At 57.2% G+C, this 16,427-nt stretch overlaps 1 protein-coding gene across 9 annotated transcripts in view; it reads left to right on the top strand.

The window, feature by feature from the left end:
* ERI3 (ERI1 exoribonuclease family member 3) overlaps window positions 1-16,427 on the top strand; it is a 128,905-nt gene that overhangs the window by 98,207 nt on the left and 14,271 nt on the right. For 8 of the 9 annotated variants that reach the window (XR_009008841.1, XM_057549981.1, XM_057550012.1 and 5 more), the window contains one exon: window positions 5,361-5,460. The exons of the other annotated variant lie outside the window; for it this stretch is intronic. Coding sequence is in view for 7 of the 8 variants with exons in the window: in XM_057549981.1 (XP_057405964.1) it covers window positions 5,361-5,460 (100 nt within the window). In the remaining variant the exon portion in view is untranslated. The remainder of the gene's footprint in view (window positions 1-5,360; window positions 5,461-16,427) is intronic. 9 annotated transcript variants of the gene reach the window in all.

Below are 16,427 nucleotides of genomic sequence, written 5' to 3'. Positions count from 1 at the left end.
CCATGAGGCCTGGGCTGCTGGGTACGCCATCCTCATGTATACTTGTTGCCTTGGTACTTGGTTCACCAACTATAGATGTGTTGGCCAGTTAAAGAAAAGGTTAGGTAGTAGTTATGTCTGTCAGACTCTCTCTCCCCCCATCCTCCAGGGTATCACCTCTATATCTTTGCCTGTTGGGTGTTTATGGGAAAGGCAGGTGATTTGATTTGGTTCCTCCTCTTGGGAAATGGCCCTTCAGCCTTAGGCCCACAGGGTAACCTCGTGGGGAGGATGGATGGGTCAGATGTGCTGCTGCCAGCTTGCAGGCTCTGGGTTTTCTGGAAGTTGCAGAGCAGTTTGTGCTTCTCTTTGCGGTCTGAGCTGGGTTCTAGACCCAGCCACTGCCCTGCCCACTCTGTGTCCACCCAACTCTCAGGGCCCTGGTAAGGTAGCAAATGGGTGGGCAGAGACACCCTAGCAGCTGTCGATGCCTCTTCTTTCCTCTTTGAAGGATCTGATGCTGCTGCCGATGAGGGCTACTTCATCTATTAAACCCAATACACTTGTCGCAGCTGCTAAGCCCCCGTAAGCCGCCGGGCGCAGTGTTTGTGATGGGACTGACAGTGCATGGAGGAGGCTGATTATACACGATTCCATTTCGCGGGCCCAGCAATGTAATTTCACAGGGCGATCAGCGTTTGCATGTAATAGCAGGCTGTGCTGAGGTGTCAGAATATTAAAGGCGCTAATGGCAAAGCTCCCTGTTACACAGGGGGCCACCCGCCGCGCCTACAGCAGGGCTGCGCGGCAGGCCCGTCGCAGATGGCTGGCCACTAAGCTAATGGGGCAGCAGCCAAGGCGGGCAGAGCCGCGAGAGGGGAGAGCCAGCCGGGAACAGCTCGGCACCTGCTTCCCTGCGCATGGAAATTACAGCAGCCCAGGGGAAGGAAAGTGTGTGTGCCTGCCTGGCACAGGGCTGGGGTGGGTGGTTTGGGAGGCCCAGCATCTTTCACCCCGACTCTACCTGCCCTGGATAGGACTCCTCTGTCATCCTTCCACCTGCCCCACCCTCTGGCCAGGCAGCCACAGATGGGCAGGTTGGGCCCTGGTAGCTGGGAAAGGTGCAGCTAGAGAAGTGGCACCCAGAGAATTTGGAACCAGAATGGGAAAGGGGCCCAGGCACAGGCTTTGGCTCTTAAATTTCTGCCCAGCACTGATCAGGGTCAGAAAGCTTTTGGGTCCCTTACCCCACACCCCAAAGGCTGGCAGAAGAGAGGGAGGGAGTGGGGATAGGAAGTAGGTGGGAGAAAGAGGGTAGACAATATTAGGGCCCCTTGACTGATGACAGCGGCCAGTGTTGCACAGAGCTGGGAGGCAGCCCTCAAGATATTTTCTCCTTCCACCCACGTTGGCTGCCCCAGCCACACCCCAGCCTTTGCCTGTTCTCATCAAGCTTGCTCCTGTTATTCTCCTTTGTCCTTGCTGTGTCTTCTTCCTGGTGCCTCCAGTACCACTTCCTCCAGGAAGCTCTCCTAGCCATCTCCAACCCCTCATGGGCCTGTCTTTCTCCACTGTGCTTGTGGGCAACCCACAGGGGACAGCCTCCCCAATCCTCCTGCTCTGATGGTTCTCTGGTCCCAGCCTTGACTTCTCAGCCAGAATCTCTGAGATATAGCCCACATCACCTTGCCCTGAGCTGGACTCCTGGGAAGGCTCTGCTAAGATTCACAGTTGGATGTAATCTCTTAGGGAGGATGCCTGAAGGGAGTAGGGAATGGAAGGATGGGCTGAGTCACCTGAGGGAGAGTTTGGTGGGTGTGTGTACTCGTGCTCGATGGTGTATATATCTGGGGTTGGGGGGAGTAGGGGAGGGACTTTAGAATGGAGTGCTGTGGGTGGTGGGCATGTGGGTGCAGGCTCACAGGGGCAGCAGGTGCAAGATCCAGACCACACATTGATAGGAGCACAAATTGTGACAGGACCCTGTGTTCTCTGGGTGGCTCTCTGCTGGCTGTGCCTGAGGGGTACCCGGGATAGCAGGAGTTGAGGGGAGCTTGTGGGGCTGTGCCCTGGTACTGTGCCGAGGGGGGGTTCCACGAGGCAGGTGGTCACGTCTGAAGGTTCAGCTCTGCAGAGGTGCATGGCAGTACCTGGAGGAGATATGCCAGGGCTCTCAGCAGGGGCAGCAGGGGGAGAGCCCAGGCTGAAGGAGAGCAGTTTTAATTAACCGTTTTTAATATCATTTTGGACTTTGGCTGGTATGTGAAGGCCCCGCTGGAAGCAGCATTTGTAAAAATTAAATCCCTCTTATTAGGAGCTTGGCAGACCCATGTGCACGTGCCTTCCCCTCCCCCCGCCCATGCCCCCCTGAGGAAGTGCTGGATGAGGCCATGTCACGGCAGCAATTGGTTATCACGCCTTATCTGGGAATACGAAACTGTGCGGCATGACACCCGCGGCCGTGGTGGAGACGCCAATTCATCTCACCTTGGCTCTGACAAGCTAGACTGCCCTTCCTGAAAGGCATTCGTCAGGCGGGACCGGGCTGCCGCCTTGCCTCGTACCCCTGTTTTCCCCCCGTGGGTCCCCACTTGCCCTGGACCAGCCAGGCCCAGTCTGGCCCTCCTGGTCTCTGCTGCCCTCCACCCCGCTTCCGCACATCCCCGTCTGCAGAAGATCTTGGGGAGTCATAATTATAATAATAATCTAATCATGGTGACGCATCGGGGCAAGCGCCTAATGTTGTCTGAAGTGGTCTTCCCGCTTAGCTGCGATAAGACTCAGGATGACGTGCAGATAACGCTGAGCTGCCCTGTCCCCGAGCCGCAAGCGGAGCAGAGGGGCCTCCGCAGCCCTGCCGCCCGCCCGCCGCTTTAAGCCGGGAAGCGGCAGCACCTGCTAATGCAAGTGTTTAATATTTGATGGGCTGGGATAAAGCAGGATCACCTTCGAATTGAATTGAGTGTCAGCCGAGAATCTATTACTGAAATTCGGGTGTGATTTGACAGCAAAGTAGACGATGTTATTCTTCACTAGTTACTGCAATCTTCTCCCCGACATCACTTAAATATTTTTTTCTTTGCTTGAGTAAACACACATTATCCTTCTTTTTTTCCCCCTTCCTTCCCTTTTTCCTTTTTAGAGGGGAAAAAAAACCCATCCAGCTCGCCTTCTCCAGGCTGATAGAGTAGATTGTTATTTCTTTATTTGTCCTATTAAATGGAATTTCTGATCGTTTAATCCGCCCTTTGTAAGTGATTTTAAAGTACTTGAAAGCCAGCCCGCCACTGCTCTCTGGCCCACTGCGCTCCAGCCGCGGCCCTGACCACGCTCAGCAGCTCCTCCAGCTGTGCACCGCCCACTGGCTGTTCTCCTTGCTGCCTGTGTCCCAGCTCTGCCCTGGCTCCAAGCCAGCGTCCTCTCCCCTGTCCTTGAGCCTCACGCTCAGCCCCCGATTTGTGGGTACAGCTGTGGCCTGGGGAAGGGTGGGAGGGTTCGCTGGGAAGTTGGGCTGTGGCTGGTACCTCTGTGGTCAAGGAAAGTGGCTTTGGAGGGGGCTGAGGTTGAAGTACACTGGCTCCTAGCCTCCCAGTGCCCAAGGGGCTGAGGCTTTGGTTCCTGCAGCTGGGAAGGAAGGGTACTAGACCTCTGCCCAGCCCCTTGGTCCTGGCACAGCCTGTGTGTCCAGCCTCCTGTCCTCCGTTTTTTTTTTACTTGATTTTATTTATTTATTTATTTATTTTTGGCTGTGTTGGGTCTTCGGTTCGTGCGAGGGCTTTCTCCAGTTGCGGCAAGCGGGGGCCACTCTTCATCGCGGTGCGGGGACCGCTCTTCATCGCGGTGCGCGGGCCTTTCTCTATCGCGGCCCCTCCCGTCGCGGGGCACAGGCTCCAGACGCGCAGGCTCAGCAATTGTGGCTCACGGGCCCAGCTGCTCCGTGGCATGTGGGATCTTCCCAGACCAGGGCTCGAACCCGTGTCCCCTGCATTAGCAGGCAGACTCTCAACCACTGCGCCACCAGGGAAGCCCCTGTCCTCCGTTTTTGACCCCGTGCTGGGCACTCTTCCACTGGGAGGCAGTCTATAGTGGGATGGGGACCTCCTGGGCCCAGTGGTGGGTGGGGGCTCTGCAGTGCCTACCTGACCATGGCTAGCAGTCACCTTAGTTCCACCAGTAGACTCACCATCCAGCTTCTGGAAACTCACCCAAGCTTCATTCCCACTGACCACTGTCCCACACGCTGTCACCTTCCTGCCCCTGGGAGGACAGCCTGGTGTTTGGGGACTTCTAAGGTGAGGAGATGGGCAATGTTTGAAGAGTCAACTAGCCTCGCAAGCCCACTGGTAGAAGCCTGGGACTTGCTAGCAGGCTGAACAGGAATTAAATCCCTGTTGGGCCACTTAATAGCATTCTAACCCTTATAAGTCTCTTCTTGGCCTCAGTTTCCTCATCTGTGACATCTGGTCATCGAGCCTGTAAGGGATGTAAGAGAAGGTGCTGTCCCTGGCCTGACGTGTGCTCCACCCCCCCACCATGGAGGTGGGTGGCGGCCAGGGGACAGAGGGGGACAATGGAGTGCTGGGGGCCTGAGCAGATCGATACCCCCAGCACTTCCTTCCCCAACCCCAGGAAAACAATTAAGTACAGATCGATGGGTGGCCGCTTTGAATATGCATAAGTGAGCACTTGACCTTCAGCGAGATCTGCTCCCCACCACACACACACACACACACACACACAAACACACACACACTTACACTTCACATGCTCCCCTCACAGCTGCCTGAGTCAGCCAGGTGAGCTTACCCCTCCTCAGCTGAGCCCCCATGTGGCACTCAGCTCCGCAGTCTGGCCTGCCTCCAGGTCAAAAGCAACTTGACCACAGGCAGGTAGTTGGCGCCCTGGTCTCTGGCTTCAGTTTTCCTGTCTGTGGAGTGAAGTCTGGATATATTGGTCTCCAAGTCCCTTCCGACAGCAGTCTTTGTGACCAGTAATGCTGTGGGGAGGGGGCCCAGCAGAGGGCCGGGGACTCTGGAAAGGGGGGGCGTGGGGTGAAGCGGATGCCCTATGAGAGGAGGGGTCCTGATCAGGAGAATCTTAGTAAATGGGAGCTGTAGAAAGGAGCCTGGTGAGGGGCACCCCGTGGGAGCCGGGGGCCTCTGATGGGGAGACGCCCAGGAGAAAGGGAGCTGTGGAGAAGGAAGGGGTTTTCTGGAGGGGGCCCTGGTGGAAAGGGGACCCAGCAAGGGGACTCTCATGAAGTGGCATGATGAGAGTAAGCCCTTGCTGGGAAGACATGGGGGGCTGGGGGTGTTGGTGAGTGATGGGATTGGGTCAGGGGTCAGGGCCTCTGGTAACCACTCTTGCCTCCTGTCTTCCAGGCTTACAGCTTCGCCATGGGCTGCTGGCCCAAGAATGGACTTCTAGACATGAACAAGGGCCTCAGCCTGCAACACATAGGCCGGCCCCACAGCGGCATTGGTCAGTCCCTCCACATATCCCTCTGGCAACTCGGTCCATCCCCTGCCCACATGCCCCAGTCCCCTGGCACACAGAGGGGTTCCATGGCTCATTCAGTGCTCCAGCCAGGTGCTCTCCCTAGCTGGGGGGAGCAGGGAATGGGGGTGGAGTGAGGGGAGTAGTGGAATCTGACCATTGGAAAGGATCTCTCAAAACAATATTCAAGAGGAGGCTGGGGTCTGGGCTTTGGGTGGGTCACAGGTGGCCTTGGATTCAGGCCAAGGGATCCTGCCCTTGGCTGCATCTCTGATGGGTGATGTCCTCAGAGGAGTGGGCACATGTCAGCTTACCCAACCCCCGTGGAGCTAGAGAAGGCTGTTTAATATTGTTTCAAGTCTGTGGCCACTAAACTGGGCGATCAATGGGAGTTAAGGAGATGAATTATTTAAACCTCACCAGCTTTTAATTAGTCAGGGTCCTTCTGACCGATGGCTCTGTCCACAGGGTATTGAACTCCCCCGTAGGAGCAGCAGCCTCCATTGAGCGGTGCCTGGGTTGGGAGGGGCCACTTGGGGTACCAGATGGGGGTGCACCCTCAGGGCGATTCCTGCATGGGAGGGGGCTGGTTCTAGGCATTGGAGGCTCTGCTAGCTTCTTATATATCATTGTGGATATGTGTCTGTGAGTGTATGTGTGTGTGAATGGCACCTTCAGCTGCATGTCTCTGTGTTTGTCTAGGGGTTTATATGTGTCCATGTATGTGTATCTTTTTTGAGGGATGCGTGTATGTGTGTATGTGTAACAGTGTATCTATATACATTTTCCTGGGGGCACCTGTCCGTGTATGGAAGCAACCATCAGCCTGTATGTGTATCCATCAGAAAGTGTGTTTGTTCATTTCTGTGTATCTTATTTTGTGTGTGCATCTGCACACATGTGCATACAAATGCTTTCAAGCAGAGTACTTGACAGGCATAGGCTTTGTTCCAAGTGGGGAGGAGCAGGGGTGTCCCTGGGTGGTGCTACGACATTATCATAACCTGTGTACCTTTGGGGGGAGGTGTGAGGGGGAGGGGACTGGCAAGGTAACACCGAAAGCGTCCAGTCACCTGCTACAGACTGGCCCCTAATCCTGTCCGCGGACATCACAGGTGCCTAGTGGAGCTGGGCATGCTGAGTGGATGTTCCTGTCCTCAGGGAGCTCACATCCTGGGAGGAGACAGAGACTGAACTGGGCAGTTGCCACCCAGGGTACTCAGGGTGGTGATAGAAACTCCTGGGCTGCCCCAGGGGAGGTTTCCCCTGTCCTCAGTTGCCAAGTGGCTTCTACTTCTTCATTTACATTTCACTGACTTCAGGGATGCCCCATATCATTCTTATTGGCCCCCAGGCTCTCCTGGGGTCCAGGGGGAAAGAGAAAGTGGTCAACGGGCCTGGGGAATTGGGAGTACCCCACAACCACTGCTGTTCCCTCCCACAGGAGTTATTTTGTACAGCCTAGAGGAGACCCCAAACCTAGCAAGCTGATAGGCCTTGGAGGTCAGCAGAAAGTTTCCTAGAGAAGATGAGACTTGAGTCAGGGGATCCCTGAAGGATGAATAGGAGTTTGCTAGGCAGGCAGATGGAGGAAGGGTTTTCCACTTTGGGGAAACTGTGTGTACAAAAGCCCAAGGGCAGGAGGAAGCCTGACATGCTGAGAGGATAATTTTGGACGTCTGCAAGTAGTTTGCCGTGACTGGAGTGGGACATTTGGGTTAGGAAACGGCTAGAAAATAAACAGGGAACAAGCCAGCCTTGAATGCCAGGTTAGAGGGTGTGGCTTTTTGTGAGGTTTTGAGGAGACAGGAAGTTCGTGAGTGAGATAAGGACAGGATCAGAGCTCTGATCCAGAATCAGTGAGGCAGTTGGTGCTGTACATACTAGTTCTAAGTAGGTGCTCAACAAATGCTATGGTAGATGAATGGACAGTTAGTGAGTGAGTGAGTGAATGAATCAGTGCAAGCGTGACGGGAAAGGGAGGGACCAGAGAACCAAGGCCACTAAGAAGACTTGCATTGGCCCAGGGAAGGAGGAGCTGCCAGAAACTGAGTCTGCCTGGTGGGAGGGGCTGGCAGGACTGCGTTAATGCACCCCACGCAGCCTTGAGTTGGGTGCCCTGCTTCTGTGTATCTGTCCTGGGGGTGTTTGTGAGAGGAAGGGGTTCCTTGTTCCCACTTTCTGCTGCCTCCTGGGACTCAGTGATGTCATTCTTGTTGGTTCACCCATGTTGACTCTGGGGTGGGACCCCTGAAGTATTCCCTCTTTCTTCAGAGAAGAAGGTTTTTCCATCTGGGTGGGCCCCAGGGGACAGCCCAAGGCTATGAGTGACAATGAAGTCAGGGCTTTGGAGCCAGAAGCAGTTCAGGCCCCGTGACCTTAGACAAGGGCCAATGCTACCTGCCTCTCCGGGCTGTTGGGAAAGCTCAGCGAGGTCCCCTGTGTGAAGGGCCTGTGCGGTCTGAGCACACAGTGGCTGCTCAAGGAGCTGCCTCCTCTGTCGCTCTGCCCATGCCAGGGTCTCCCCAGGGCACTGGGGGCTCCTGGCACTTGGTCCTTGTATCTGTGAATGAAGAGGGCTGCCCTGCCAGCTCCTGGCTGGCTCTGAGGTGTGGGTGAGGGTGCTTGGAAGGAGGGGGGGGGATGCAGGGCATTAATTGGGCTGGGAGAGGCGGGGAGGGGAGGTGCGGGTTTTGAGCGGTGAGGTTAATGGCCCTCGCGCCAAAGAGACAGCTTTAATGAGCTTCAGCTGGCGGTGCCCCGAGTTACTGTGCGTGCTAAAAGGGTCGCGCTGTAAGAGTTTGATGTGGACTGTTTCCCAGCCCTGGGGTCAGGGGTCAGCTCCTGTCACTGGCCACTCAGGCTGGTCCTCAGTGACATGGTGCTAATTAACTGTGTGAGGAGCTGCCAGCCCGAAGTGGGGAGTGGTATGTATCTTGCTGGGAGGTGAGGCGGCACCGGTGACGCTGGGGAAGGGCTCTGCAGACCCCACAGCCTGGCCCTCTCCAGGAGCTGCTGGCTTCTCCCACAATGCCGTGGGGGGCAGTGGCGGGGTATATAGATCACCGAGGACCCTGGGCCCTGGAGGGATCTTCTGAGTCTCCTTCTAAGGTATGTGTGGCAGGGGAAGCCTGTGGGGCCTACCTGGCGGGGACTCCTGCTGAGCATTGGGGTGGAGGAGGCGCTGACAGAGTAAGGGGGCAGGCGTGCTGGAGGCTTGGGCTGCTGGGCAGGGCAGGGGCCTAGGCTGTGGAAGGGGGGGCCCGCTGGGATCGGTGCGCCCGGCTGAGCTGTTTGAGGGGGAGCCGCAGGGTGTTTGGGTAGAGGAGCGACCTGGTCAGAGTTGGGTTCCAGTCAGCGCCATCTGAGAGTTTGTATAGGGAGGACTAGTGAGGAGAAATCGCAGAAGGGGAGGCCACGGGCGTGGGGGCGGGTGTGTAATAAGGCATGCGGGAGAGGTGGTGGTTAGTTCAGGGCCGGCAGTGGCCATGGGGAGGGAGGTGGTGGACGTCTGCTTTGCATCTACTGTGTGTCAGGAGCTGTGGCAGGTGCTGAACGTGCGTTGGGAGATGACAGCCACAGGGCCCTGCCCCCACCCAGCTCACAGGTATGGTCGCCAGGATGGGGTGAGGGCTTGACCCTGGGGACTGAGGAAGAGGTAGGGTTCAGGGATGGAGCTCCGGGCAGAGAGGGGGCTCGGGGGCTGTCCGAGTGGGCTTGTGGTCAGGGAGGGACGCCTCCTCCTGGGGGGGCGGATTTGCCCTTGGGAGCCTGGTGAGCAGGGTGGCATGGAGCAGGTTGTAGGTGAGGGGACTGCATGTTTGTAGGACTGCTGACTGGCTGGGTCAGCGGGCTCCGTCAGCGCTCTTGGCTCGGGCGGCTTCTGAGGCAGGGCGGCCTCCAGAGGGGACTGCTGAGTGGGCCTTCTTTCATTTCAGCAAGTGGTCAGCACGGCACTCACATTACCTGGGGGCGCTAATTTAATTTTCACACTCTCATGAAGGCAGGCATTATCGTTCCCATTTTACAGATTGGGAGGCTCAGGCTTAGTTAAGTGACTTGCTTGAGGTCACACAGGAGCCAGGATTCAAACCCAGGTCCACCTGATCACAAAGCCTGTGTTCTCACCACCGTGCTGAACTAGGAGCACCTTTTTGGTCTTGGGCTTTGTGCTGCCAGCAGAGATGGGGAGGAAGAAAACAAGCTCACGTTCTGCATTTCCCTCAGTGTTGTGTAAAACACACAGGTCTTGACAATCTTTGGTAGCAGCACCTGAGGAAGAAAGGGGCGGGGGCATCTCCACCCTTCACCCTGCTACAGTCGCCCTTGGAGCCAGGGCCCTAACACTTGGCTTCCGGCCTCCTCCTGACCCCGACAGTTAGTTCTGCACTGTGATTTCTGTTTGCTCTCCACCTCGTGGCCCAGGAAAATCCTGCCCATATTCCAGGGGCCCCCTCCTCTGGGGATCTTGCCTGGCCCTCCCACTGTGAGCGCACAGAATACATCCCTGGACCCCAGTTATACGTAATGATCAGGCCCTACGTACTTGACCTCTCTAAGGGCGGGGCCTGGGCCTCCTTCCCTTCCTTCTTTTTGGAAGTCTGCACAGGAAATGTCAGATTTCCCCTGTTGTTGGGACACAGAGGCCCCACAGACTGCTGGTGTCACAGGTGGGGAGAACAGTCGGAACCTTCCCTGGTGCCCAGCTAGGTGGTCCTGCCCTGGTTGCTTACCCTCTCTGCTCAGGGACTGGGGGCCCCAAAGGCTCCAGGTGAGACGGGATGGCCCGACACCGGGTGGGCTCTCTCAGGAGCTTGCTGCCCAGCACAGTTTGGCAAGAGAGCGGGCCGGCAGGTGGCAGGTGGGGCTTGGCCCTGGGGGGCAGTGCTGGCCTGTGGGCTCCCCTGAAGGAGTGGGGTGTCTATCAGAGTCCAGTCAGAGCACATTAGCTCTGTGACATGGATCTCATTAGCGCCCGTGAGAGGTGTCACTGCAGGAGAATCGTTGGTTCAGGGAGATGCTTGTACCAAAAGGAAGAAAGGACAGTGACAGCCTTTTCTCTGCCGCCTCCGCTGCCGCGCTCCCTGGGCTGCCCGCCCTCCTCCTCGTGGGGGGGTGGGGTGCTGGCTAATGAGCTCGTCTGCAGTACAGCTCTGCCTTTCCCTCCTTGAAGTTCCCCGGTCCCTCTGAAGACCTCGGCCCGGGATTAGCACACACCAAACGCCAGCCCCCCTCTTGCCCAGCAGGGAGTTCCTTCTGATCACCTGCTCCTGCTGCCGTGGCGAGGGAAAGAGGTGGGGCGAAGACAGAGCCACTGGGGGGCACCCTTGGAAGGCTTAAGCCCCTCTGCCTCCCTTGACAGAGTGACCATGCCCACCTCTCTGCAGTGGGCTCTTCCTTCCCAGAATTCCCATCTTCTCCTCCCCTCCCCTCCCCCATGACATCTCCTGCCCAGGCAGCGTCCCCATCCCTGTGGTGAACCCCCCTCCCAAGGCAGGGGAGAATGTGGGGACTCTGGCCAAGGGTCCAGCAGGTAGGATGTAGACCCGATCTGATCTTGGGCTTCCTGGCTGAGCTAGGGGCCTTCGGAATCAGTCAGAGCCCAGTCTGGGCTTTGGGTGACCTGAGGGTGGTGAAGAGTTGATATGAGGCTTCTGCAGACATGATAGCCCTGTCCCAGAGAGGCAGAGGGGTGCCTCGCCCCCTCCCCCCTGCTTTGGCCATCTTCAGGGCGGGGAGGGGAGGAGTCAGCACAGCTGCCTTATGAGGAGGCGTCAGAGACAGCTGGAGTGTGCTTGTTTCCCCAGCACTACCACTCCCCTACACCACCTCCCACCTCCGCCCCGTCCAGTTCTTTCTAGTGTGTCCCAGAGAAAGTGAGGAGCCAGGGGATGGCCAGCCACAAGGAGGGATAAGTCTCCAGGCATTGACAGGGCCTCCACTGGCCTGCCTGCATTAGTGCTCAGGGCTGCTCACGCCTTCCCCCCTGAGCTGGCACCCTTGGAGTCCAAGGACATCTGAGGAACTGGTCCTTGCCAGATACCAGGCTCTAGTCTTCAGGAGCAACCACAGATGGAAAAATGGATGGACGGATGGATGAGTGTAGTGACAGGTAGATGGAGGAGGTTCTGGTGTATGTGTGTGTGAGATGCACTGGGAAGTACAATCTTTGTTCCCCTACCTTCCTAGCCCCAGGCCTGGCTTGGCCTCCCCTTGTCTCTCTCTGTATCTCCTGTCAAACCATCGCAGACGTAAATGACAAAGAAATCAGAAAGACAGATCAATGCTGGCCAAATTAGCACTTGCAGATAGACTGTGCGGGGATGTCAGCGCCCTGACCCCTGGTGATCTTGCAGCCTCCGCTGCTGATATTATGCAAATTGCATCCATCTGGCAGGACCTGCGTGCTGGCTGCTCCTGCTCAGAGGAGTAATGGGCTGGGGGTGGGCAGGAGTGTTGGAGCAAGAGTCGGAGTGAGTGTGTGCGTGTGTGTGCATGTGTGAGCATGTGCTTGAGTGTGTGCGAGGGCGTGCTGTGCCCACCAAGCACTGGGCGGTGATGGAGTGATTGACAGGGCAGATAAGGGGCTGCATTGGATTCCTTTGGGCTGGGGGATTAGGAGCAGCCACAGATGGGAGATAACCGGACTTCATTTCAGTTTATTTTCCTCCTTATCCCCTCTCCCCACCTTCACTCCCCGAAAAACACAGTCTCTGTAGTTCGTGTTTTCATCAATATTTGCAAGTCATTACCACTGGTTTAAGGTGAGAGACAATGTCGGGGCCCAGACCAGGCCAGCCCTTCCCCCGATCCTGTACAGGTCTGGTACCCTGAGAATTAATACCTAGAGCAGTCCAGTCAGCCTCCACTCCAGTGGTGTTCACAGCAGCCCCTCCTTCCAAGCCCACAGTACTCAAGGGACGATCCATACCTCACGGACCAGCCCTACTAACCTACCTCATCTGACCTCAAGCCACCTGACAGTCCTTAAGCTGGGCCCCTGCCCCTCCCACCTGAAACTGCTGTGTGACATTCCTGCCCCCAAGTTTTGGTTCCAGCATTGGTGCTTCTGCCCCTGGTATCAGCTGGGTCCCCTGGGAGCTGCTCTTTTTTTCTGCAGGGCTCTGGACCCTTCTTCACAGCTCCTTCTGTCCTTGACACTATTGACCCAGCTGGACAAAGCGAGGCCTGTGGCCTGTGGAGAAAGGAATTTGTTTGTTTGGTCTGGTCTGAATCCGCCATCCACACCTGTATCCTTCCACAAGATTTGCTGAGTGCCAGATGTAGTACAGAGGACTTTATGTCTGTAATCTCATTGAATTCCCAAACCCTGTGAGATTGGGGCTGTCACCTCTACTGTATATAAGGAAACTGAGGCTCAAGAAGGTTGTCATGCACCCAAGGCAGCAGGAGAGCTAGAATTTAAACACACATCTCTCTAGGGTCAGAGCTCTTAACCACCAAGCTCTCCTGCCTCACTGCCATGCCACCAGCCGCAGACACTCACACATCGCCACGCCTGGATCTGTTTAAGGGAACCACCCTTGCACAGTAGGCAGACAAGTTCCTTCAGCTCCTAGCCTCTGAACACAGACCCTGACCCAGACCAGACCCCCTGCCGGGCTGAAACAGCTGAACCAGCCAGAAGGGGACAGGATTCAAAGGCATCTTGCCCTCAGGAGCTGTGTGTCTGAGACAGTTGGGCTGTAGCAAGAAGGACACACAGAGGACAGAATGCACCCAGCGGCTGAGCCAGCCCAGGGATATGTCACAGCACGTGGCATCCAGGACCCCGCAGCTCAGGGAGAGGTGCTGAGCCGCTCAGGCCAGCCAGCTGTGGCTGAGGGAATAGCTGTCCCAGGAGCCCCGCCAAAACTGGGTCCCCGCTGTACCCTCCCACCAGGCAGGGTTGGGAGCTGGGAGTGCTGGGGACATGTCCGGGGACATGTGTGCAAGGGGAGCTTGTCCTAATGAGGAGAACATGGCTGCTAGTTAGGCGAGGGGCGGGCAGGGAGCCGCAGAGCTGATTGAAGGCAGGGGCAGGGGTCAGACAATTAGGCCCAGATCCGGCCGTTTGATGTGAGTTCTGAGGCCTCAAAGCCTCCCTTCAGCCCGCTCCCTCCACTCCCTCCTCTCCCTCCTCTTTCCTTTCTTCTTCTGCCCAAAGGCAGGAGGGATGGAAACGCTTACTCTCACTGTTACTATTATTAAACTCTGCAGCAGGCCAGCCAGACCCCAGGACTCCTGCCCACAGGGGGCACCCCAGGCCCCCAGGAGGCTCCTTGGGCCCCAAGGGGGCATCTGGCCAGAAGCCAAGGCCAGCCCGAGGACAGGGACGAGATGAGCCCTAGGGCAGGGTAACCCTGCTGCCTCTCTTGCTTCTGAGGGAGTGAATAAGGTTGCCCAGTGGGGATTTGGTCCTGGGGCTGCCGGGGCCACATCCCAGGCCCGCTTAGACCATCACCTCCTGCAGCTGCCTGGTTCTTTCCTACTCTGCCCTGGGGGTTGGGGGTTAGGGCATGGATCATTCACGCTCATACCCCGTCACACAAATCTTTGTCTGCAGCAGTCACACCAGAACCTTGCCCCACAAGATACAGATACATAGAGCCGCATGGCTCCACAGTGCTGTCACAGTCGTACACCAGGGCAGGTCCCCACCCCCCATATGAGGGCCACACGTACCATCACAGGGTCCTTACACCCACAGGGTCTTGCACAAAAGCCCTGACTGTCTCTGTGGCAGGGCTCTGGGAGCTAAGCCCCTCCCCTGGGGTAGCTGGGAACTGCAGCCCAACCTGGTGTCTAGGGTGGGTGGGTACCCTTCCAGTCCCCCATCCTAGGTAATAAGCCTTGAGAGCTGGTACTGACCAGAGAGTGGGAGGAAGCCAGACTGGGGGGGGGGGCAGTGGGTAGAGGGAGGGTGGGAGCAGAGATAAATGTTAGCTCATTTCTTCCGTAATTAGTTACTCCCTCATCCCCGCGTTGTAATTGTGAACAAGCTGTAATGTTTAATTAGTCTGTAAATGAAACCCCAATTTCATAATGGCCTGGCTGACAGGGCTAAGTGAGCAGGGGGGGAGGCAGAGGGGAGGTAACCGGGAGGGCCTGCGGGGGGGGGGGTGGGCAGCAGGCTCATGGGCTCACCTCCTCCCCTCTTCAGCCCCATCCTGGCCTCTGTCAGGGGAGGCTCTGTGACTGATCCAGTCCTTGCCCTCCTGCCTTTAACATCCTCTCCACTGGCCCTTCTTACCAGAGAAAGGAGAGGGAAGGGAAGGGTCCTGGCATCCTCCTTCCTCCCTCCCTCCCCTTCAATTCTCTGGTTGGGATACCACAGTCACAGCCCAAACTAGATGCTTCTGGTTGGAGAAGCTGGCTCTGGGGGGCCCAGGCCCTGTGACCCCAGCAAGGATGATCCTTCCTCCCTAGGTCCAACCTTCCCCCTCCGCAAGTCATCCTACTAAGAGGCCCTTGCTTGCTTGCCCCTGGACTTCAGGATCTGGCCCTACACCTCAAGGAGCCAGTGATTGGCATAGGACTGGCTCCTCCCCCTGCAGTCCGACTGCTGAACGGAATCAGCATCCGCGCTAGGCCGGCACCCCAGGCCAGACGTTACTCTCGGTAGCTATCTCCGCAGACTGCGATGAACCGTAGCTGCCGCAGGGGGGAGCCCCCGGCCCCATCGCGGCCTCGTCGGCCTCTGCCTGTCTCCGCCACAGCATCCTCGCCGTCTGCACGCGCCCCCGCCCCGCCTGCTGCAGCCATAAATCTCAATTTACGAGGGCGGCCCTGGTGGGGGAGGGAGGCAGCGCCGCTAATGACGGCTCCTCAGCCGGATTTTTCATGTTGCACAGTCATAAATTTTTAAGAACAGCATGGGCAGCACGTTAGCGAGTTACCGAGGCTGCCTCCACGCTGGCTGCCGAGCTCCAAGAGAACAGAGACCCAGTAGAGCAGAGGAGGCATTTGGGGCAGGGGTGGGGCCCGGCAGCCAGGCTAGCCTGAAGGCATGGGTAAGGCTGGGCCAAGCAAGCAGGCTAGCCTGAGCCTTCTCACAGGGCGGGGTTAGTGCTGCCAGAGCAGCCCCGAGCCAAGGACAGGCGCATGGGCGGGATCAGGCGTGCGGGCACACAGCCCATGGCGTTGGGAGGCGCTGACGGATGCCTCTGCTCCAGGACTTGACACCATGATGGACGGAGAGCCTGGAGACACATGGATTTTCAAAGTGGCCACTTTGAATAGAATTACGCACCCCTGATCATGCGCACAATGAGGGCTCTGCCCTGGCAGAGCTACACTTGGTTCATAAACAAGGTGCCTTTTAGGATTGTCCTCAAGAACTAGGGTCCCTGGAGTCACCAAGGGAGATCCCTGGGGAAATGCCCCCACAGAGGGGTTAGATCTATGGATATGCGGGAGCCAGGAGCCTGGAGCCAGGCTGACCTCATCCTGGTTACGGCCCATCACTTCAGGTTGTATGGTCCTGGGTAAGTCATTCACCGTCCAGGGCCTCTGTTTCTTCCTCTTTAAAATGGGGCTGATGATGGCTCCTACCTCTCAGGCTTACTGTGAGGCTTACTATGAAAGTACTGTAACATCCTGCGTACAGGTTAGCTCGTTCCGTCTATTTAGATCTCTGGGGAAGGATCTCCCCAGAGAGAGATTCGCTCTTGTGCGGTCATTCACTCAGCAGGTGTTTGCTGGCGTCTCGTGGGTGCCCCGTCCAGTGCTGGGTTTTCAGAGGTGAGGCAGGTTCCTTCCTGGGGGGTGATGTGAGCATTGTGGCCGAGGCCGATCAGTGTCCCCAGCCCTGGCCTGCCACGGGCACACCTAAGCTTCAGGGTGCTAAGGCCCGCACTGGCCCCCTCAGAAGCCTCCAGGCCAGACGCTCGCCTGAGTTTCCTGATCTGTGCAGTTGAAGGTTCATAATCTTGACCGCCTCTCCGGTGTCG

Source organism: Balaenoptera acutorostrata, chromosome 1 (genome assembly GCF_949987535.1).
Source record: "Balaenoptera acutorostrata chromosome 1, mBalAcu1.1, whole genome shotgun sequence".
NCBI classification, from domain to species: Eukaryota; Metazoa; Chordata; class Mammalia; order Artiodactyla; family Balaenopteridae; genus Balaenoptera; species Balaenoptera acutorostrata.
This window is presented reverse-complemented; position numbering and strand designations above follow the sequence as displayed.